The 24,443-nt window shown below is 45.3% G+C and overlaps 1 protein-coding gene across 3 annotated transcripts in view; it reads left to right on the top strand.

Moving 5' to 3' along the window:
* GAS7 (growth arrest specific 7) overlaps nucleotides 1–24,443 on the top strand; it is a 106,219-nt gene that overhangs the window by 66,118 nt on the left and 15,658 nt on the right. For all 3 annotated transcript variants that reach the window (XM_075441127.1, XM_075441125.1, XM_075441128.1), the window contains exons 6-10: nucleotides 8,065–8,154; nucleotides 10,476–10,591; nucleotides 16,213–16,287; nucleotides 19,535–19,613; nucleotides 23,635–23,763. In XM_075441127.1, coding sequence (XP_075297242.1) covers nucleotides 8,065–8,154; nucleotides 10,476–10,591; nucleotides 16,213–16,287; nucleotides 19,535–19,613; nucleotides 23,635–23,763 — 489 coding nt within the window. The remainder of the gene's footprint in view (nucleotides 1–8,064; nucleotides 8,155–10,475; nucleotides 10,592–16,212; nucleotides 16,288–19,534; nucleotides 19,614–23,634; nucleotides 23,764–24,443) is intronic.

Raw genomic sequence — 24,443 nt, 5'->3', positions numbered from 1 at the left:
ACAAGGAAGAGGTCGTTGTCTGCATTATCACACAGAGCCTGTTGATTTATCTGCTGGTGGCCACGATTCCCTGGGTTTCTGGTGGCAGGGCCGAGGGTTCGGAAGGAGCGCATACAGGGGTGTCTGACTGCAGCTACATTACCATGCAGGTAGTTTTCTGGGAGGAAAAAAATTTTTCTACAGTTTGCTTGGTTATCAAAATCATTCGTTACGAATGAAAAATGTGTTATTACTGTTAGTGTATTGAGAGAGTGGTATGTCATGGAGCAAGTATAAATCTGTTGGTTTGGGCAGATTTACAAATGTCCTGGGGAATGAGCTGCAGGGCTGTGATGGCTGGGGCTGGAAACGGGCTGGAAGCGTGTCTGAGCCCCCTAACGCAGCCCCTGCCAACCCAGGCCCGAGGGGCAGGAGCAAACTATGGGCTGGACATCGTGTCCAGAGGGACCAGACGTGGTCCCAGGGTGGGTTGCGCTGGGGTGCAGGGCGCAGCATGAGAGTGGCAGCGCTTGTGTTTCTGAAATACTCGCTGCTTACAGGGGTGAGGACTCGGGCTGTTCACTGAAGGTGGTTTTCACTGTCGTATTTGCTGGCCCGTGTGCCATCTGGTAGCATCTGCAAAGCAAGAAAGTGTTGTGTGTTATGTCGGGGTCACTGGGTGTGCATTTTCTCCAGCAGAAGTCTGAAGCTTTCAAGTGTGATGCATCAGACAGACAAAAACAAGCTAATTTTAACAGCTGTTTGCTCCAAGCCATTGCCTGCATCAAGGAAGCATTGTGAAAAACAACATTCTCATACGGACTGTAAACCGTAAGGCAATGTAAATTTTCCCCATGTCTCCTAGGAGGTTATATTTGTTCCGTGCCACTCCAGCTGACGTTGGGATGTTCCGGCTACCAGAGCTGCAGGGCATGTCCTTAGCTTGCTGTCAGATGGCTTTTCTTGGTCTGTAGCAGTGCTCGGGCAGAACCTCTTCTTGCGGAGGGGAATTTTGTGATTAACTTTGGGGCGCTCAGTCCAGCAAACCTCCCCCCAAAGTGAAATCCTGTGATATGGGAACTGCGGGCATCAGGTGGTGTCCAGCCTGGCCAGCGGCCGCAGCCTCGCTGTCTCTGTTTCACCGCTGTCAGCAGACCGGTGGGAGTTTGTTCCCGTCTTCGTGGGAATGCATCTGCCTCCTCTACATCCAAACAGCCATTTAGGAGCACGGCTTCTGGAAACCCTGCAGGCAGGGGGGAGCTGGACTATTTCTCATCTATATGCACCCAACGAGAAGAGTATGATGTTTTCTCTTTGGTAAACAAATGTTACCAGCACTGTGTTGTCTGTTTTCTTTGGAAGGAAAACCCCTGCTGGGGTTATATCAGAGGCTGTTATGAAACTGCTGCTGGCACAAATTATTGATGCTCACTTAGGAAGCAGCAGTGTAGGTCTGTGGTCTGCTTTGATTTTTCAGTGAGTTTCAAGGTGCGCTCACTAATTTTAGGCTGGTTGGTTTGCTGTCTGATTCCTGAAGAGCTGTCTCTGGCTGTGAGTTCCCGTGGAAGCTGAAGGTCCTTTACCGTAGGTGAGGGAGAGTTAAATGAAGAAGGTGCAGGGGGATATCAACTTGGGGACAGAGCTGTGTCTCACTTGAAGAGCAAGAAACCTGTCTGAGGATACAGTATTTCTGAGTGTGGGCTTCTTTCCGAAGAAAGCTCTAGTGCTTTCTCAAGATACTGCATGACTTGGAAAATGCTGGCATTCGTATTGCGTATGTTGGACGCATAAATGAACGCGTGCTGCAGGTGGGAAGAGGGGCAGCCTACATGCAGTAACTTGGTATTTTCTGCTGCTGTGCTCTGCGTCTGACACAATGTGATGAATGCTGTGTGAGGCTGCACGTTCAGCACCGTTCTCCGGTCTGCCCTGGGGCTGACCGCGTGGCAGAAACGGTCAGAAATCCCCTGCTTTGGCAGGCATTGACCAAATAATCTCTGGACCTTTCTACAGACAGACCAAATAAAGAGGGCTCCTAAACACATTTGGCAGAATTTTCCCTTTGAAATAGGAAGCGTATGAATTGACTTTGTTGACGGTCAGGACTTCAGTTGTCTGTTCTCCCCTCCTGTCATGCCATAGCTGCAGCATCACCCTGCCAGTGCCAAAACCACATGCAAACTGATGATGGTGAAGCTACCTAGACACAGTCTGGGCATTCCTGAGTTTCCCTGTCCTCTGTGCCTAAGCTCTTCTGAGATTTCCCCCAGCCTTTGCTTTTGGCTGTTTTGCCCAAACAGTTCCGTTTGTCAGGTGAACTCATTACATCTAGTGGAGTTGGCCATTGTACTTTTCAGGTTTCAGCTGAAATTGTAAAGCAGATACTGAAGTTAGGCAATCTGGCACAGCTGGGCTGTGTTTAAGGTACTGTGAATGTGCAGAAATCAGGGAAAAATAATCTGCATTTTTTAAGTTGAAGAAGTGAGCAAGAATGTTGCCCTGCTTTAGTCACTAGCACGGCACAGTAAGCTCACCCACTGTCTGCTCAGTTATTTATATAGTGTCTTATGTAATAAACATGTAGTTGATTATCTAAGCCTTGATCAAATTATTCTTGTTTTATTCATGTTGCTTGGCAATGTCTCATTTACTGGTGAGTGCTGGTACCAACTTCAAAGCCTTCAGAGGACTTTGAAATCCGTGAAATGAATGTGCACGTCCAGCCCAATAAAGTTCCTTGCCCTGGTGCGTGCTGCTATTGTGCAAATCCTGTGCGCTCACCTGCCTCCCTGTGACTTTTCTTCCTCTGTCAACCTTTCATGTCTTGGACATAATCAAGAGTCACCCACGGATGTGAAATATGAGCTGGAATATTTAGATGCTAAGAGTATAATTGCTTTTGCTCATGATCAGAGTAATAAAAAATATTTTGTTTATGGAGTTTGGTACACAGCAGGCTTGTCAAGAGAAATGCATTATTTTTTGTTGCTTGGCTGGTTTTCTTCTCCCTCCTCCCCAAGCTTTGCTGTCACCATGTTTTCCACAGCGTGTCTTCTCTGACTGGGTACCTACCACCTTCTAGCCTCGGCGAGCCGGCAGCTCTCTCGCAGGTTTTATGGTGCCCTCGTGCCCAGCGGCAGCTGGAAGGGCAGGCTGCTCTCCTCCGGCGTGTTCGCTCAGCTTACGCGTGGAGTACGCCTTGCTGATGTCTTGGCGTTAGTGGTGCTTTGTTGCAAGCTGACAACAGCCATTTTTTTTATTAGTGAAAAGGCTGGATGAGGCCTTAATATCATGGTAAGGCTGATTATCACCTCGGCTGTCCCAGTGGGGCCTGTGCGAATGTAATATGGGTCATAACGCCTTGTTTTCTCTTAAAGTTCTGTGACTCCATCATTAACCAAAATACATGTTTTAATTTGTTTTGTTTCTTACTGGCAATTACAGCTGTAATAGTCAGCTTCTGTACGCTTTTGTTCAGGCCTCGCTGGCTAGTCATCGCTGTTGGAAGAGATTAGCACCGCGATGCTCTATCCTGTTTGAATGTGGACCTTGCACGTAGCCTGACCGGCTGGCAGGGATGCAACTGGTGAAAGCCACGGTCCCTGGTGTGAGGAAGGGATGTCACTGTCGGTGGGTCTAGGCGGTGTTCTGAGGTCCCTTCCAACGCCCACCGCTGTGTGATTCTGTGACTGATAGAGCTGTTTAATGCTGTCAGCCATCAGGACATCATTGCGAGATGCTTTGGCTCTCTCTAGCATCAGTCAAAAAGCTCATCAGTAGGACTAAGCTGGTGGACCAGAGTGCTTTTTTTCAGCTATTTTTGACTTTAGAAACAAGAAAAGGAGCATTTCAGGGAGAGGAGTGGGGGAGGGAGTGAGATGTGGTCACTCCACTGCTGGCATGTGGCCATGTCCTGTCCAGTGCCAGTCCGGTGTTCCCCTCCCTGCTGGGAAACCCTGAGAGGTTTTAGAAATGTTTGGAAATACAGATCCAAGAGTTCTTGCTTAAGCATAAGAAATCTGTGGTGATGAAAGGAAATAAAGAGTCACAGGATTTCCTACGCAGTTGTGTATAATTTTTAGTAATATTTCTGGAGTTTTGAAAATTTTCATGCCTCCTCTGGGACCTTGTGTAGAAAACTGTATATTCTGTTTACCACAGAAATAAACTTTTTTATTTTTTTAATTCTGACACCAATTTCCTTTTAAATGCCATACTAGACCCAAATGGCCTCATTATTTTTTCCAGACAATTCAGTGTTTCTGGATGATTAAGTATAAGCTTCTGAGAAGTGACGAATGGTTGATTTATTCATAAAACTTTGAGTCTGATTATACTCTTTGAGAAACACAGGAATTAACCCTGCTCTCATCAGCTGTTGACGTGTGTACTCCCTCTTGCTCTTCTTGCTGCATGTGTGGACGTGGTATGGTGCGTTCTGTCCATGGCAGTGGGACACCTTCACCAGTCCAAGCGTGGGCATTTCCAGTGACTCTGTGGTTGTTTCTTCAGGACATTAGCGATGTAACGGAGAGTCTTAAAGCTGATAAGCAGCTTTCAACCGACACAGATATAGTTTTTGTGAAACAGATGCTGTTTTTAGCAGGGAATATGAATTTCCCTTGCAGTTTCCCTTTGCAGATTTTTAAGGTGCAGGGAACAACTCATGTGCCACTGTGTGTGCTCTCTGCTGCATGCCCCCTCTGTGTCCTGGTGCACAGTGCGATGATGCCCAGTCTGCTGGTAAAGGCAGCAAAATACACTTTAGGACTATTTCCCCCCTTCTCATTATCCAGTGTGACAATGTTTGGCCTTAGAAATCTGCCGTGAAAACACTGTTGTCTTCATGGGAAGCATTTGGTCCTTTCTCAGTCAAAAGAAGTTGTCTTGGACAACACAAAGCTGCACTCAGCAGTGTGTTTCCACAGAGGACCTTGTAGCCATTCTCTGCAAGACTACCAGTAAGAGGACAGGCAGAAACCAGAATAACTTCTGGAAGTGTTCAAGGCCGGGTTGGGTGGAGCTCTGAGCAACCTGGTCTAGTGGAAGATGTCCCTGTGCATGGCAGGGGGGTTGGAACCAGATGATCTTTAAGATCCCTTCCAACCCTTAGCATTTTATGATAAGGAGATGTGAATTGTTTCCAGCATCCCTAAGACTTCCATACAGTCTCTTTACCTCTTTTGCCTTCTGCTTACTATTTTTTAACTTGAGCTAAATCCGGAGTTCCTGTAGCTTGGCAGTCTGCTCTCAAGAGGCAACACCTTGTCCTGGATGCCCATGAGAGGTGTAAGCACCCACCGTATCTGTGCACAGGGCAGTGTTCCCTGCAGGCTGCCAGGCTGGAGGTGCTGTAGAGGCTTGAGGGGCTTCAGGGGATGCTGGAGGGGCTGGAGTTGCTGGGCAGGTTGGAAGGACTGGTGTCCAAGTGGCCTATGGCTGTCACCCAGATTTTAATTCAGTGAGTGTGAAATGCAGCATCAAAACCAGAAATCCTCAAAGCCAGAAGCTGTTTAAACACTGCACACCTTCACATGGTTACTATAACGTTGTTAGTGCTGGCAGTGGTTCCCCGTTCCTCCGCTGCTCTGGGAGGGTGAACTGCAGCATTGCTCGCTCACGGGAAGCAGTTGGCTCGCGATGATACGTGGCAGGGCAATTGTGTGTGGGTTCTGATGCCATCTCATTTTTTTAAGGCGAAACTACCATATATTGTGTCATATGTGTGTGTCAAATAGTGTGTGGCTGTGACAGTGTAGAGTGGCATGGGATCTGGCGATCTGTGAAGCGGAGCCTGTTCTGTGCCCCTGTGCACCAGTCCAGCACTGGTCCATGTTACTGCTTGTCGGATGCTGGCTGAAAGTAGTAATTTGGCTCAAGGTTGCTAGCCGGTATTTTTAAGACTTTTGGGCTTAGCAGTTGTGAAGCTTGCTGGTGGGGATGAGAGGAGCTGACGTCTCCTAACAGGGTGATGAGCCAGTGCACACTGCAGCCCGTCGCGCCGGGGCTTTGCCATGCCTGTGAGCAGCTCTGCACCCCTCTGCTTGCACCGGCTGCAGCCGGGGGACAGGTGCCAGCTCCTCTCCTGTGCCTGGGTGCTGCCAGCAGATGATGAGACCTGCTTGCAGACTTTTAGATCTGGTGATACCTGAATGTAGAAGGGAAGGTAGCCCAACCTACCGAACCAAAAAAGCCATGGCAGGGTGGGCTGTGGTGTTGTCCTGAGGTAACTGAGCTGACGGAAGAGGCAGGAGAGGAAAACTTCAGCAGAGACAGAAGTTGTCCTCAGTGAAACATCCCTCACGGAGGGACTTCGTGCTGTAGGCTGTGGTGGTGACTGAGGTCAGACTGGGATAACACAGGGGCCTATCGCTGCACCCCAACTGAGTGTGACTGCACCAGCATGTCCCCTGGCATGTCCCCTGACACCACAGGGTGCCTGGGCAAGGGTGAGCACCGGCACCCCTGTCGCATGGCTGTCCCACTCTGAACTGAGCTGACGGTTTGTAACTCCTGGCGTGTGGCACTTGGGATGGGGAGCGTGAAGGAATGGGGAGGTGTTTTCAGTAGCTCCTGTTGTCTGTTGTGGGGACCACGTGGCTGGTGGAGGTGGCTCTGGCTGGAGATGAAGGCTCACCGGTGCACGGCTGCTGCCTGCAAACTGATGGTGAAGCGAGAGCCCTGGTCTCTGACCTCTGCAGGTCAGATCAAAGCCCAGTGGGAGCTGGGAGGGAAGACAAGCGGTTTAGGATCTAGCTGAGGTGACAGCCAAGGACGCCAGAGGTAGAGGGTCCTCAGCCTGCTTTGAAATGGACTTGGCAAGCTCTGGACAGAGTGATCTGTGGAGAAGAGCGGTGGAGAAAGCTCTTGCGTTACATCCAGGACAGCCACTGAAACTTCAAGCATGGGCAGACAGCAGCAGAGCCAATGTGGGTTAGCAGGAACAGTGTTGTATCAGCTAAAGGCTTTGTCTGCGTTGCTTTAGCATGGTGGCTTTACACTGTGTCAGCATTTTGAGCATGTTTTGATCCTCTCTGAATAGCCCAAAGGCAGAATCACTGCATGTAAGCACTACCTTTAGGTCTGCCTGTGCAGCTGTCCTCACCCTGCCCACGGCTTTGTTTTTGGATATCCTGTGAGCGTTAACTGATCCAAAAAAACCCCAAACCCATACAGCTACATTTGTGAGTCTTCCAACCCCAATTTCTCTCGGTTCCTTGACTAACACGCGAGTACCCTTGGTGTTCAGTGAACCTGTAGGTGCGATAAGAGGAACTACTTTCAGTGTGCCTGCCCAGCGGGAGGTTTAGGTGAACGTGATGTACTGGCAGTGAGCTCTGACTCTTGCTGAGGCTTCCCCTGAAGGGCTGAACTGCGCCCAGAGGGATTCTGCAGCGTGTTTTGCAGTGGCTGTCATGCTCTTCGCTTCCACTGTGCTTTTATCAGGCTACATTTTCTACTGCGATAACTTAATGACCGCTTGTATTTTTTATGCCTTTTGATGTGAGTCCTGTCCCACAAATTGCTGTGGGTTTTGTGCACTGAAGTCTAGGTGAGTTTAGAGAGCCCGCCTTGCTTTTTGCAGGGAGCATCACTTTCATCTGAAAAGGTCTCTGGGATAGGTGGAAGGGCTGTGCACCGAAAAAGTAATTACCTTTTCTGGTAATGCTGTGAGAGACTAACATAGCCAAGATTTTCTGATGAGATACACCAGTAGTGCCTTCGGTGCTCTCTGCTGCTCACGGTATTTCTTGTGTTCAGGGCCTGCTCAGGGTGTTTCACGTCAGAATTTTTACCACGGTTTGCTAGGGATCTAGGAGGACTCGCTGTATGGTGCTTTCCAAATCAAGCAGGTCTTCCTCATGTGAAATGGGTAGTTTATTTTCCTCGGAGTTGACACCCCTGCTTGCTTAAAGGAGCTTTCTGGGAATACTTAGCTGCTGTTTCCATGCAACAACCAATTTTTCTTCACTTCACTGTGGATTTTCTGATTGGAAGCCTGTATGTATAACCTTTTATTTGCATATTTCTCATCAACAGCTGAATTTCATTACCTTTTAACTCTCTTTTCTTTTTTCTTTACAGATAAACTGCGTAACTTTCCCCCACCCTGACGTAATGCCAGAGCAGCAGTTGCTGAAACCTTCGGAGTGGAGCTACTGTGATTATTTCTGGGTAAGTAGGCAGCGAGCCACATGCCAGATTGCAGCTCCTGAGCTTCCGAAAAAGTGGAACAAACAGCTTGATCTGTGGTACAAGGTAAAGAAGAATTTGGGCTGAATGCAATGCGCAGGGCAGCACCAGGGACGCCAGTGAAGATCAGATGGAAACCATCTGACTGGTTTCAGGTGTGGGCGATTGAAGAGTGTCCAGCAAGATCAGCTGTCAGGAGGTGGTTTTGGTCAGGAAATGAGGAGGATGTAGGAGAAACTGCGCATCTCAAAATACCTCAGCCCAAAGGGCTGCGCAGCAGGAGAAGGGTTTGTGAGGTGGCTGACAGGGAATATTGTTTCAGTGTTTCCCAGAGCATGAGAGCCAGGGATGCGCAAGGAGGCTGGGATTATCACATTTAAACAAGCAGATAGTTACAAACATTGTGTTAAATTGTAAAACTCACTCCTGTGGGATATTCTGGAGGACAGATGATAAATGACTTTTTAAAAGGGTGAGGTTTGTGAAGGACAGGCCCATTAGTAGCTCTGAAACGGAGTAGTTTTAATGCAGCCTTCAGCACAGGAAGTCTCCAGTGGCTGTGTTTCTGTGTGTGCCCTCTTGCGCTTAGCTCCACTTTCAGGATCCTGAAAGAGATTCAAATGTTACAGTAGTCCTTCAAGCGTGGAGCTGATAGAAAAAAAATCTTCCACTGGAAAACTGTTTTTAGGGAGACGGGGGGAATACTACCTCAACAAGGAAGATTTTATGTATTTCACAGGTGTTTTCAGTTGTCAGTGATTGAAGCATTTCCATTAAAAAAAAAAATGAGTTTCACTTACAAAGAAGTGTAGGTGTTGGAGTCACAGCAGCACTTCCCTTTGTGTGTGCTCAGCAGTGTTGTGAGGACTAATGGCAGTAACTTGCTAAAATACACTGACATACTTGCAAATGGTCACATTACCAAACCATCCAAGTTTCTTCAGTTTCCTCCAGTCTTCTGATCCCAAGGAGCAATAAATTGGAAATGGTGTATAGGCTTATTTTTTGCATGTGTCTTACGGAAGTCGCTGCCCTGCTTGGTTCTTTCCATTTAGGCTTAGCCAGTGCTTGGCTTCTTGGGTTTGGTCACATCTTGCTCTCAGTAAAACTCCACTTAAAGCTGCCTTTCTTCTGCAAATTTTTATCCTCCTATAGCTCCACTCCCAGGATGTGCCCCTTGTAATCCATGGTGTGCCCATGACTCGCCTCTTTCTTCAATCAGCTCCACTCCTCCCGTTGTCTTAGGCTGGTAGTGCCTGGCATCCTACAAGTCTCCTGCTTTGATTAACGTGGTGTTTTCCTCTGTGCGGATGTGCAGCACCCAGGGTATTGGAGCAAAATCTGTAGTCCTTAGGGAAGCATTCTCTGGGCCTGTTTGTTGGAAGAGGGTAGGAAATGAAATTCTGAAATAAGGGAAGGCAGAGAGTGGAGAGAGGGAGAAGAGACAGCAGAGAGAAGACTGTGTTGTTCCTTGTAGCAACCCTGAAATCAGTGGAGCAAGACGTGAAAAGGGCTGTGTAGGAAACAAACAGTGAAAGATGGGATGTATGGCAGTGATCTATTGAACAAGTTTCTGTTTTACCCTGCTTTACAGCAGATCTGTGCAGACGGGCTGTATTTTTCTGAGTGCAAATCAGGGTTGAACTTTACAGTTGTCGTTTAGGGCTGAGTTACTGCTGGAAAGAGCAGAAGTGTCCTCCTCTCTCCCCCAGCAGTTTCGTCATGCTGGCTCCAGGACCCCTTCTTCCCTTTGCAGGGTGGAGCCATCATGGCTTGCGCTTGCTGGAGCCAGCCCAGAAGCGTTTTCAGGTATGAAAGGCCATGGGCAGAAGGGGGCTCATGGCTGGCTGGACAACCTGTGGATGCACCATCCCTGGAAGTGTCCAAGGCCGGGGTTGGACAGGACTTTGAGCAAACTGGTCTAGTGGAAGGTGTCCCTGTGCATGGCAGGGCGGTTGGAAGATTATCTTGAAGGTCCCTTCCAACCCAAACCATTCTGTGATTCTATGAGGGGAAGGCAAGTCTGATGCTTTGGCCCCAAGATAGTGTCATGCTAGCTAAAGAGAACTGTGAAACTTATTTTTTTTTAATTAAAAAAAGGAATAAGAGGAGAGGGAAAGAGAAAGTGTTGGACTATCCCCCTGAGAGGGGCTGAGGTGCTGTGACCGTTAGCTGTTATCAGAGGAGGGCTCTTCGGACACCATCGCTGCCTGTGTGGCAGTTGCGTGGGCAGTTGCCTTTGAGAACTGTGTCTGTGGTTTTGATCCCCATATCTTTTTCTTGAACTTCCTTTTTTCTTCCAGGCTGATAAGAAGGATTCGCAAGGGAACAATACAGTGTCGGGATTTGAAATTCTTCTTCAAAAGCAACTTAAAGGGAAACAAATGCAGAAAGAAATGGCAGAGTTCATTAGAGAAAGGTAATTAACACTTTACTATCGAATTAATTATGGCAATATTTTTTCCTGATTTAGATATTACTTGGGTACGTTATTGATGTAGCTTAAGCTACATAAAAGATATGCTGTCAATTCTTGAAGAATGTTTAATATTTCTTTAATGTCCATCCACACTCTCCAGTCTTCCCCAGCTCTCACTTGTCTCTCCTGCTGTGCCTGTCTTAGTTGTGTTGCACACAGGCTGTCCGTTTAGACAGAGGGAACCAAGAAGGTTTTAAGCTGCAGATTCAAGGAAAAAACATGGACCTGGAAAAAACAGAGTAGACGTGATACTTAGAAAGGAAATATTTTGTCTGAAAAATAGAGAAGCAATTTGTTGATATGGAGCATAGGCACAGTTTCCATGGGGAAGATGTAAAAAGACATCACTTGGGACTTAAGCTGGTTATGGAGCTAAATTAACACGTACAGGTATTTAGAGTGAACCCCAAGTCATAAAGGCAGATGTCGCTACCAGAAGATGCCAGATTGTTGTTAATGGTCTGTTGCTCTGCTGACATGGTGTCACGGTTTAAGGTGCACTAAGAACCAAACAAACAGTTGATAGATGCTCAGTTCAACTACATACAGGAGATGATGTGACATCATTACTCATAAGTAGTGTCACTGTTATTTGAAGTTGTTTGTCATCTGTCCAAGCCAGTGTAAATCATCTTGAGGATGACTCTCAGAACTTGAGAACAGCCCATAGGGAACATCCCAGGAGGAAGGCAGAGCACACTGATGGATGTTCTTTCCTAGAGGCAACTGCACAAGTTGAAGGAGTTGTTGTCCTCTGTTATTGCCTCGGTGTTTGTGCTTGCTGCTGGGTTGGTACTGCCTTTCTGCTCCGCTGCTGTGGACACAGCATGGCTGTGCTGGTGTAAATAAATAGTGGTGGAGCAATGAATGGGGCAGCAAACTGTGCTGGCATATGGGGGGCAGTTCAGTTGGGCAGAACTTGAAGAAAGTTGCTTTCTTTCATGGTGTGTTTTCTTTCTCCCTCTCTTTTTTTTTTTTTTTTTTCCTTAGTATTAGGGATATTTCAGCAGTGGAGGAGCGCAAAGTACGGCACAGGCAATAAAGATGGTCTGATACAGGAGGTGCAGTGCCCAGTGTCCATGTGTGGTTCCTAATGCTTTTGACATAATACAGTCCGAGAGACAGTTCCCATGCAAAAGTGTATCCAGAGGATGCAGGTAGAAGAAAGGACCAGCTGGCAAAGGAAGAATACAATTGAGAAATAGTCTTGCTAAGCTAGAAGATGAGGAGAAGGCACACAGAATTGTGATAGCTGTGGTCAGGGAAAAGAGGAGGAAAGCTGCTCCAAATATAGTAATATATAATGAAATTTGAGAGAAACAAAAGAAAGGAGCATGTGAGAGGGAGAGCGAGTTGGCGTCTGAGGAAGAGCAAGGAGCAATTCTGACACTGGGATGAGGCATGTTCATGTCCTTAGTAGAGGAGGAATTAGGCATGTTATAGAAGAAAAGAGAAAAGGTTCACTGTGTGCTGGAAACAAAGAAGGTTTGGAATTGAGTGTGAAGAGGATCTAGAAGGGAGTTATAAAATGCTGAATATATTTTTCTTCTGCTTGGAATAAATGATTCAGGCTTGCTCTGTGTGGAAAAGGAGGAGGACGGTGTTGAGTTGGAGAGGTTACTCACGGAAATGCGAGCTCCAGCCATCAGGGGAACCCTTACAAACCCAGCTAAGAGAGGGAAGATGTGCTGATAAGATTTTCTTGATGACTGTCAGGTGGCTCAGGGAATATAAGACCATGTTTAACTAGAGATTTTCCTGTCCAGAAAAACTCTCTCCATATGTACATAAAGCCTGCTGGAGGTGAGGTTCAGGCAGCTAGTAAAAATAGCTTTAAATAGGAAGCTGGGATAAGACACGATAGCCAGGCTTCTTCATCAAGTAACCAACAACTAACGAAATATAGTTTATCAAGCAGATGCTTTTAGAGGAGCTACTTGTAAATAGCAATCTTAGACTGAGCAATTATGTGTTCATTCAGTACTTGTTGACAAAGGTAGGGTTATAACACAGACTTTGAATTTTAATAAGACAGACCTCAAGAAAGAGAGGAAAATAATTAGTAAATTGACTGCACTGAAAGATCAAGGATGTGGGTGTGAAAGAAGGGAAGAATTACTTTAAGTCAAGAGTGAAAATGTCGTCCAGCATTTGCATTCAAGTAAGCACTCCAAACAGTCAAACACCCTGAATAGCACCAGTCTCTCTAAATATAGGCAGTAGTGGTTTTATTAGCAAAGGAACACTGTCTGAGGCTTTTGTCTCCTCACTTTTTAATTGAGCTGGGCTATGCTTAGAAAATTTAAAATAAATAGGAAATTATTTAGCTACATGCAAAGAGACATAAGCAAGAGAATGGCTGTAGCGAGTCTGATGAAGGTCTGGCTAGCCCACTGGCTTTAATCTGACTGTGGCAGTACTGAGTGCATTGCAAGGAACAGAACATGAGAGTCTCTGTCCTACCGGCCTCCCATAACCAGAATTTTGGGCATTTGCAGAGCCAGAGTTTGCCCTAAATCTGCCGTGTTCAGCAGATACTTGTAAACATCTTTCACTGTTCATGTAATCCTTTTGAGTCTTTTTACATTTTTGACCACTGCAACAATTTGTAGCAGACTTCTGCAATTTATGCACTACAGGAAAAGTAATTATGCTTCTGTTTTGTGATAATTTCATTGTTGCCTCCTAATCTGGAGAAATAGTGTAAAAAGACTCGTAGTCACTGTCTTCCTACAGTGACAGTTGTGTAGATGTCTGTCAGATATCCTCTGATCACCTTTTCTCTGTATTCTCCATGTTGTCTTAATCTATTTAGTTTCTTCTTGCATGGTAGTCACATCAGATCATCTTTGCCTCCCTTTGTAGCTCTCTAGTTTTCCTTCATCCATTAGAACATGGTGTGACTGAAACTGTTTTGAGTATGGGCACACAAAGTACTTTAAAAAAAAAAAAAGCATAAGAGAGCAGGGAATAAACATCCAAAGAGCACCTTGAACTAATAAAGTTCAGACAGTATGGGTCAAAATGCACTTACAATCTGTAATGCTTCTGACTGCCTGGGGAGTGAAATTCTGTAAGTTTTCAAACAAGTTAGTGGAAACAAGAAACTTTGAGGTTTTTTGGTGTGGAGCTGGAGTAACTGCGAAACAGCTGTGTGGATTTCTGGAGGCAGGCTCCCAAGTCCCTGTGTGCTGATGTGTTGGTGTTTCACAGTTGCCATAATCCAGAGTTTGCCAGCTGTTTATGTAGGCCAGGGCTAGGAAGCATATTTTTTTTCCCTTTTTGAGGTATATCTTTATCTTGTTTTTTAGCCTCTTTTGAGGTGTTCAAGATGTTTTGGCCATAAATGGTGACAGGACACCAGGCTGAGGTGGAACAATTTATGTCTTACAATTGGGGCTCTGAAGCAATAACCAATCCACCTTTTTATTGTTATTTTTTATTGTTAATCCTCCTTGCCAGGCAGTCTGCCCTGTAAGTAGTGCCATCCACCTGCAGTACAAGTAACGCTTGAAATCCCAGAGCCTGGGTCAAAGCTGGGACCAGTGAGGACCACTTCCATCGACGCCAGTGGCTTTTTATGTAGGGTGACACACTTGGGACAGGCACTGATGGCAGTAGACATTGTGTGTCTTGGGTGAGATTGTGAAAATCATGAGGCTTCCTTTGGTCTTGTTGTGTTCAGTACTTTACCAGCTACAGCCGTATCAAGGAAGGACTTCACAGGGCTTAAAATTCATTATTTTCACAGCAAACTTTTATGATGGAAGATGGTTATTCCTCTGTTAGTGAGACAAAGGTCTGAGACACAACTTCTGTGAGGATCTGTCTGTATGGGCAGCTCAGAACAGTCAGTAGACCTGCTGGCACCTTTGCATGCCTGGCATCCACACATAAATCACTCAAAGGCATCCTTAAGCCAAAATCCAGCAGGAATAACATTGCATTGTGAAGGACATAGACGAGAGCTGTGGTTGGGAACTCCAGGTAACTGAGGCAGAAGGAGTGAGCCCTGGCTTCGGGCTGGATGCGTAAGTATTTAGCTCGGCTACATTTAGACATTTGCATCTTTATTGTAGTTGACCTATGCTCCCTTTTCAATCCATAGAAATTGTCTGAGGCAAGGTTAGTCTCATCCTGAAGTAGGTATTTAAAGTAGGTCAGGTGATGTATGCCTGGATAAAGCCCTTTTCACCGTGAGGTCCTCCTAACCACGGTGTGCTTTTGGTGCTAGACAGCTGTATTTGTTGGTTTTGCTACAGCAGGCGTGGGGAGCTGGCTGGTCTTGTTCTCATGCGAGGGGGAAGAAGAGGACCCCACATGCTGAGTGAGGTCTGTAGTTGTCCTGTGCCCTACCGAGCTGGGTATCGCCTTGGGCCTCAGCCAGCTGCATCCCACAGAGTGACATCCCAATCGTATTTTCAGCAGCCCAGAATATCAGACCCCTCTTAGCAGGCTCACGGGACCCCTTTTGTCTCGAACATGTCACGCGTAACAGTGCTTGCTCAACTAGCTACTGCAGATGGGCATGCCAAAAATATCCCACCTTTTGTCTTCTCACTGGAAGGAGGTGGATTTCAAACCACGTTTTTCCCCTGCTTGTGCATAGTTCACACAGAATCAGGAGTTTCTACACCTGGGTGCCACTCAACTCTCTCTTGGAGATGCTCTGTGGAGTAAGCTGGTTTGAAAGCCAGCAAGTGGCCAGTTGTTTGCCCTACTTGGGATCACGCATACCTTGCAAATATTTTGCGAGGAGAACAACTCGGGGAAGCTGGAAATGGGTTTCAGGCTTGATGCACGTCACCTCCGAACTAGCAATCAGCATTTATCGGTGTCCCCTTGCTCAACAGCTACACTTGTTCTTCTCCCTGCAGCCATTCCCATCGTGATTGTGTGCCAGCAGCTTCCCTCTTCTGCACGCCTACGCTGGCAGGCTCAGATCTGTTTGCAGTGTGGTGCTGCTGAGTGAATGGAGAGGACAGGGCAGTGGGTGGGGTGGTGAAGGGCAGGGGCTGCACCACCACGTGTCAGTGACAGAAACCCCTGCCACATCTGCACCAGATTCGTTGTCTGTAACAGGGAGCAGGAAACATTCGGTGTCCTTAGGAAAGATGCAGTCCAGCACCTCAGACCTCATTTGGGTTTCTCCTCTATCGCTGGATTCCTTCGTCTTCGCTTCAAAGATGTGCGACCTCATGTTTAGCAGCAAACTGAAACACATGCTTCTCAAGTGAGCCCAATTTTACAGACATTCCATGTTGCACAGTAGAAACACTTTGTCCTTGTTATTTGCTCTCCAGAACTGTAGCTTTTTCTTCTAATTTTATCACGCATGCTGTCCTGCATATATCCCTGCTCTTGCTATTGCAGTTTTAGCATATGGAGGGGAGAGATGGATCCTGAAACTGATGCTGCCAAGCCCCGGAGACTGAAAGGAAAATTCCTGTGACAAGATCTGTTAAAATGCAGAGAATTTCTTTAAATTATGTGTGTGGGTTTCTGCCTTAAAGCTTACTTACTGCTGTCTTTTTATTTTCTCTGTGTGTGTGTGAGTGTAGGATAAAGATTGAGGAGGAATATGCTAAGAACCTGTCCAAACTGTCTCAGAATTCCTTGGCTGCTCAGGAAGAAGGGTAAGTGTGTCTCTGACTTTTGCAGAAGACAAGAATTTTCATATAAAAGGCACCCCTCCCACACAGTTACATTTATTTTTCCCCAGCCCTCCCATTGAGTAGAGGTTTATTTAGCTTGGCATCCTGGGTGTGTTGAGGAAGATAGAATTGCTTTGGAATATTTTGCTTTTGAAGATGTTCATGGTAAATTTTTAGGAATATCTGTATAAAACCTTGCATTTCCAATCATGTGTTTATGTGATCCTTATTCCAGCCAGCACTAGTTCCTTTAGGAATTAGCATGTTAAGTACTAAATTGCTTTGACGATGAAAGAATATATGGAATATATATACTGCTGATACTAGATCCGTAAGGTCAGGCCAGTTGAATTGCAGCAGCACAGACGAGGGAGGAAGAAGTCGTCTCTTCTCGTCTTGGGTCTGGCTCTCCAAGAAAAGCAGCAGGTTGTCCCTTATTTACAGCATGTTCACACTTTGGAAGTTATTAAGAAGGTATTAGGCAATGCACTTTAGACTGTAATTCTTCGGTAATAATGAAAAGACACCGCTCCTGAAGGATTAGAAGTTGTTAGCTCTGTCTGTTCCAACACAAACTCTCCGAGCACTGAAAGCCAAGGTTGGAAATGACTGTCCTCACCCTAGTTCTGACACAGTGTTTCTGCTGGCAGTGAAGCTCCACGAGGTGTTTGCTAAGCTTCCACGAGGCAAGGACGGAAATGGCAAGAGGCTAATTAGGCTGTTACTTCTCTAAGCACCTACATTGACAATGGTTTCTACTCTTCTTTAGGGGTGTGTGTTAACCTGCTCCTAGCAAAGCTAAAACTGCTTTCTTCCACATCTTCCTCTCTCTTTCTCCTGCCCCCAATAGGAGAATGGGGGAATACCTGAAAAAATGAAAGGGAAGGAAACAAGGGGAGAGTAGGTGAAAAGAGAGGGAATGAGGACCGAAGCATGAATAATGTTGATGTAGGGAACTGAAGAGCGTATGGAGCAGAGTGCAGGGAGCTAGGAGCACTGCCCAGTGGTGCTCTGCTGGAGAGGTGGCAAGATGAGGGAATGGAAGGTGGTGTGATGGCTAAATAGGCTAGGGCCAGGAAGAGCCTAGTGAAAACGTCCTGGTTATTCGTGAGGCCCAGGAAAGGGAAAAATTCCATTTAAAAAAGTGAGGGAGGAAGAGCAGCTAACAGGAGGACTTGAAGGAGCCAAAAGTGGGACTGCAGCCTAGCGCAGTCAGAGTAAACATTCATCAGGGTTGTCTTCTCATTTCTGAGAAGGTGTGAGTTGGGGGACTGCATGAACTGCTTCTCTGTGAACACACCAGTTACCATTACTGATTTCGTATGCCATAGAGCATTCTCCAACTTTGCTGTCCAGTGGTCTATGGAATTCATGCAAAGTATGGGCTGTCCCTCCAGGGTCCTCTGCCCTCCTCTGGTGGTTAGAAGACCCACCATCATGTATGTGAGTGGGACACAAGGATGAGGAGATGGGACTGATCTGTGGTATCAGCATGGTTCTGTCCAGGTTGCTGTGAGTACAGTGCTGCTGCACATACACAGGAGGTGATACAGTCTGTGGTCATTTAGGTCATTGTGGTTGGAGAAGAGGTGCAGAAGATGCTTAGCAGGCCGAAATGCCTTCTTTACTTAAATAGATCAGACAAAATAGTACTGGTGTGAACTGAACAGTGGGAGTAGACCTCAGGGTGGGACTAGGGAAAGGGAAGAGTTGGGAGCATTTACATAGGTGAAACAATTTTGGGTTGTTTAGCTGTGATGACCATCATACTTGAGGACTCTACTCATTGGAGCAACGTCAGAGATTACAGATCATTATTTTGAAATTGCAGATGACAGGCGATTTTTCAGGCTACCAGGAAGAGACAAATAAGACTATCTTTGAAAAGGGGTTGGGGGAGAGAGAGAAGGAACTGGGAAATAGTAGATCAGTCAACTTTATATAACCTGTGCAAAGTGGTAGAATAAACCATCAAGCTTTCTAGAAGCACTCAGCGGAAAACTAAGGTGATGAGCAATTATTGTGGATGCGTACACAACAAACTATGTCAAACCAACCTAAATTCGTCCAGTGATGGAATAACAGAAGGCATGATCATAGGTCTTAATTTAGCATAGCTTTTTACAGTGGGAGATTCTTGTAGGCAGGCAAGAGATACATGGCCTGAATAAAGCCTAAGGTGCAAAACTAGGTAAGCAATCATACCCACTCCTTACAAAAAGCAAAGTGCAGAAAGTAGATATGGAGCGAGATCCTGTAAGGTCCGTCCCAAGTTCAGATTTTTTTCAATGTTTTTCTTAATGACTTATGATAGAAAAAATAATGGACTTACTGTAGCCAGAGATGAGACAAAGCTAGGAGGGGTAGTGTGTACAATTTGAAGAAAAGATTGCAATTCGGAATTATTTTGTTAAACTAGAGAAATGAAGTGAAAAAAATTAAGATGCATTTCAATGAGGACAAAGCACCAGGTTTTATACTTTCACAGGATGTGAAAGATACAGTTACATAACAGTTTGTGGGAGAAGGATCTGGCTATAGTGAATCACAAGCTTATTCATCAACAACTTCACGCTGTTGTCTAAAAAAGCAATCATACTGAGATGTGTAGAAGAAAGAGTGTCTGATATGAAATAATCTGTTACCAGTTTAGCAACTGGAAGATCTCTGCTGGGAGAAGGTGTAGTTTTGGTTATGACGCATTAAGAGGAATCTAGGCTGTTGGAGAGGGCATGGAGGAGCGTACCTAAACTGCTGTCATCTAGAAAAGTTTTTTGAAGGAAAAAGAACGTGGAGAAAAGACCTGGTAATTTTCAAATACTGAAAGGCTTCTCTGAGGAGAAGTAGAGTAATCTGTTCACCAAAGATGGGCTGTAAAGTAGAAGAGACAATGGGAAAACTGCAACGGTGAAGATTTTTTTTTTTTTTTTTTTTGGTAAGGATAAGAAACTGAAGAGTCTTGCTTATGGAGACTGTGGCATTTCTGTAACTGGAGATCATTATGAACAGTGTTTTCAAAGATCTGCTACATACAATGCAAATATAATTCTGCCTTGGTCACAGAGTTCAGTTATCTTCTCAGATTTCTGCTATCACTTTTCCATGATTTCACTGAGCATGATGTGGTGCAAAGCACTGTGCCATATCTGTCTGACGCTATCTGACACATCTCGCTGGGAGGATGTGCAGAAGACAGGGCATTGATCGTTGTCGCTCTGTGTTCTTTCAGCACACTAGGAGAGGCTTGGGCTCAACTAAAGAAGAGTCTAGCTGATGAAGCAGAGGTTCATCTCAAATTTTCTTCTAAGGTAAACAGTTCTTCCTTTTGCAAAGATTTTTGCCCTGTAATTGATCTCTCTGCAGTGCTTGTTGGAATTAATAAGTTGGTGAACAAACTTATTGAAACTCTGTTTATTCTTCCTCCCAAAATCACAGTTTAAATAAACTACATTAAATAATCTACATGATGAGTAAGTTAAAACAAATCTGGCCTTAATTTTTCATTAAGTAAAAAGAGGGAAAACTGATTCTGGAGGTTATTCACTTAGGGCTCTAAGTTCCAGCCTGTACAAGTAAGTTTACCTAGAGCTTGTACAGATTATGTCTGCAAGGAAGAAATAAAAAATCATATTTGGCTTCTCAACAAGAATCTACTGTATCTGTCTGGAATGAAGAGAACCAGGACTCTGACTTCTTCGTATTGTTTGCCTTTCTGAAAAGTGCAGTGGGGATTTACTTCATGTTATTTTTGGATCGTATCTCAAGTGAAGCCCAAGGAGATTTCTTGTACAAATGATGGTATTTATCTGTTTTTTCCACCACATGTGACATATTCTTGCGTCCTGTTACATTATGTTAACCTCTGTGGGTGACCAAGTTCAATACAGTGGCAGATATCTCAGCACAACAGCCATATTCTGGAGGAAAATTATAGCTCTGCACTGTTTGTAAGTGATTATGTAGAGGTTACTCAGGCAACCAGCCGCTGCCTTGGTAACCCACTGCTCTGCTTCAAACTTCTACTTCAGGGCTGTAATTAGTGAAATACTTTTTGCTCCCGGTTGTCCTCCTGTATTGTTTTCCAAGAGGAAGAAATGCACCCTGGAGTGGTGTGTGCCTGTAGGCAGGCAATATATAGGGGCTCTTTCATTATTTTACTTTTCCTTAAACCCTGCACAGAAACTTCTGTAGCATCCTCTGAATTCTCCCCACTGTTCCCGTACCTGCTTTGCATTCCTAGTTCCAGCTTTCTTTTGTTAACAGAATATGTTTTTAAGCATATTGATTATTGCTGTTATTTTCAGAGAAGTTATTCTTAGAGGTAGTAATCATATTTCTTATTGATAGTCAAATGAAACCAGTCAGTGCTGGCACAAGCAGTCAGTACAGCGCAGAGCACACCAAGAGTATTCAGACATAAACACCAGCCATGAAGATGCTGAACAACAACTGTGACAGTCCTTTGGGGCATTGTTACACTGGGGGTCACGAACAGCACTTCCATGGCACTTGGAACATAAAATATTATTACGCTACCAATGCCTGTACAGACTGGCATGGCAGCTGTAGATACATGCGCACGAGGAGTCCTTCAAGAAGGCCATCAAGGCACTGAACCTCTTCTCCAGCTATCTGATTATCCTTCACTGACCTCCAGGAGGTGAGTTCTGCTGGAAGAGAAGATGCACACGTGTTGTACTAGCTGAAGTCACGGTGGGATGGCCTGGATATGACGGTGTGTTACCAGCCATTCTGGAAAATGGTGCTGATGGAGCAAAGGAGAAAACAAGTACTTGTGAAATCAGAGGAATTTTTGAAGTGTGGTTTCTGATAACTCAGCTGTGTAGTTTCTCCATCATCTAATAGTGTGATTGACCCTGTGCCTCTGTCTATTTGCTGGCCGTATGCCTCTGTCTGTTTGCCGACCCTATGCCTCTTGTCTTTTTGCCTGCCTCTAGCATACTGGTACAGAGATACAGGTTCTTTGTCCTATACCTGATAACTTCTCTTAGCAAACTTCTTGAGATTTCATGTCCTTTGTCACATCTCACCCATTCAGTGATGGGTAAGTGTGAAGAGTTGTCTGTATACATTGGTGCTTTAAATCTCTTCATCTTAGGAGAGCAGGTTTTTTTTTAATCTGTTGCATGCATTTGAAAGCCTTCTAGCAAGATCTTCTAGCAAAAAAAAGAAAAAAAGAATAAATATGGCCAACTGCAATGCAACATTTAAAAGCCTGGGTCATTCACATGTGACTCTATTTTGATAGCTTATGGTACCTCTCGCAAGATGGAAGTTCAAGCAGGATGATGATACTAGAGGAAAGATGACTGCCTTCACTGAGAAGTCCGCCTCTCTGATTCCCAGAACACAAAACTGGGGAAAGCAGTTGCCTTGTTTGCATTTTGAGCCTCCTGGTGATGCGTTTCCCATCTTTCTGAGTGTCTCAGAATTTCCCATCCCATTATAAACTATGTGAAATAAACAACTATCTTTACTTTCTACTAGGCAAGTAGAACTACCAGTGAAATGACCTCTGGTTTGGCATGTCCCTGGCCCTTCGGATTTTTATAAGGGTTTTCACAGCAATGCCTGCTTATGTCAGAAGAGTTGGATTGCCACTGAGGATGATTGACTCATTTTGGGTTGTTTACCCAGGTTAATCCACTTATTAACAGAGCAGTCTCAAAGGCGCGCAGACTGTTTAGCTATTTCAAACTCAGTTGGGCACTGACATCTCTTATCACTTGTAATGTCTTGCCTCTAGAGTTCACTGAAGCCATCCTGAACGTCTTTCTGTTCCAGTTCTTGTTTCATTGAGCATTGACAATGCTCCTGGCACAATTATCAGTTTGTACCTCTGTTCTTGAGAGCTTGTACAACCATGCTGGACCACAGAGTTGTCAGCAAGTCTTTATTTGCTTACCTGAGGCCATCCTGATAAGACTGACATAAAAATCCTGTCCAGAATTTTCTAGTCAACCCCTCTGCCCCAGTCAGAGCAGGACTGTCGCCCACAGTGGATCAAGCCAGATACATCTTTGACTAGCAGAATCTTGAATATCTCTAAGGACAGAGATTTCTTGACTTCTCTGGTCAACCTGTTCTAGTGCCCAGCTACTGTTCTGGTGATTTTTTAAAAAAATGACATTTAACGTGAACCTCCCAAAGCTCAATTGTCTGTTGTGACATTTTCTGGCTCTGCGAAGAAGAATTTGGCTCTGGTACCCTTGCATCTCACCTGCAGATAGCTGTAGGCCATATTAGATCACTGTGGTGCCAGTCTTCATCTGCCAAAACAAGCTCTGCTTTAGGCTTGTTTAACCTCTCTAGGATGTGTGCTGTCTGCCCTTGGCTATCTTTGTAGCCTCTCTCCATTAAAAGACTGTACCGGTTAAAACGTTTCCTTCTCCATTAAAATAGCACTGGAGAAAGGCAAAAAATACTTGATTTCAGGGACTATTTTGTAGTGCTCCACTGTGGCCATGTTGGGTGATTACAGACCCAACTTGCCTGCATTGATGGAATCCAGCATCCCCACAGGAGGGACAATAGAAAAGAAGTATTTGGTTGCTTCTGGGGAGGTGAAATAGCTGAATCCCTTCAGAGCACATTTCCTAGATGTCGAAGCTGTGTATCAGAAGGGTGAAGAGCAATACGATACAGACTCAGAGTTTAGAATACTGTCTGTCAAGTCCTGCTTGTAAGAGATAAGTCACATGGGTGGTCTTGAGGGCTCTCTCATGAGTTCATTTCAGTGGTTTCTTGCCACCACGTAAAGAGTTTCAACTAAATACACAGGGTCTTTTTAGGCTTCCTTATACTTTGCAGAAATAAATAATATGTGCCCTTGTTAGGTCTCTGTTCGCTGTACAAGAGACACAGACCTGTCACCACGGTGCACTGACTCACCTTATTGCAGTCAGGGTTAGTAGTTTGTGTGCTTTTTTTTTTTTTTTTTTTAACCAAGTTGCATTGCTTAGGCCAGAATCAGAGCACCTCAAATTGTGTCCTGGATATCGCCTACAGTTTGATCTTATGTGTAAGAAGAGAGATATGATTTAACGGGGAGAGAAAAAGACAGCCATTCTGTCCTTTTTCTCTGTTCATTAAATATTCCCTTAACAGATCTGTCCTGCAAAGAGCTGAATTTTGCAGTAGCTTCACTCAGAGCTCTCCTGGGGAAGAGAAGTGTTGCTCTATGACATTGCCTTTGGCTGCAGTGTGTGTATTGTTTCCTCTCTGTCCTGAGCTCTGCTCAGCAGAAGAGCCAGAAATTACTGCCCGGATCCTCATTATTGCGATTTCTTCCTTTCTTTTCGTTACCAGCTTCAGAGCGAGGTAGAGAAACCCCTGCTCAACTTCAGAGAGAACTTTAAGAAAGACATGAAGAAGTGTGACCACCATATTGCAGACTTACGGAAGCATCTGGCCAGCCGCTACGCAGCAGTTGAAAAGGTGAGAACAGAGAACAAACTGGAAAGTTTATGAGATACTGCTGGTTTGAACAGAAAAGCAGCTGCCCTGTGAAAAGTTTTTGTTCTGCCATGAAGAACCACAAAGGTTTTTGCTGTTAGTTATGCTTTGCTGGGCCCCAGGTGTCGTCTGCTGAGGTTTGGGAAGCTGGAGGCTATAGGCAGGGCTAACACATTACTGCTGAACTGGCTTTTTGGTTCATCCCTCCCTTCTCAGTTTGGGACAACGTATTTCCAACACACTTCATGAAAATAATCCTTGCTTGCGTGCATCTGAAAGTCACATCTATTGCCCTCAAAATTAAAAAACCTTGCCTTAGAATAGTAGCAGGTCATGCCAAAGGTTTGCCTGGCTCAGTTTCCTCTTGTGCAGTGGCCAAAAGCAGATGGCCAAGGAAGGCAGCTCAAACCTGGCGTGGCAAGTCACAAACCCTCTCCCAGTTCCCATTTTCTGCGCCTCACAGCAAACATCCTAACCCAAAAAGCCCAAACAGCAGCAGCATGCAAGTGTCAGGGGCAGTTACAACGAACACCAAGTGGGTAGCTGAGGTTGTGGTTTAGGCAGAGTTATACCCACAAAAAGTACTCTCTTATCAGCAGCTGGCAGGAAACGAGATACCCATGCCTCGGCTGCCAAGACGATTGTGCCAAATAGTGTCCTCA

The sequence above is a fragment of the Opisthocomus hoazin genome, chromosome 21, assembly GCF_030867145.1.
Source record: "Opisthocomus hoazin isolate bOpiHoa1 chromosome 21, bOpiHoa1.hap1, whole genome shotgun sequence".
Taxonomy (NCBI): Eukaryota; Metazoa; Chordata; class Aves; order Opisthocomiformes; family Opisthocomidae; genus Opisthocomus; species Opisthocomus hoazin.
Note: the sequence above shows the minus strand (reverse complement) of the source record. Positions and strands in the feature narration are given on the sequence as shown.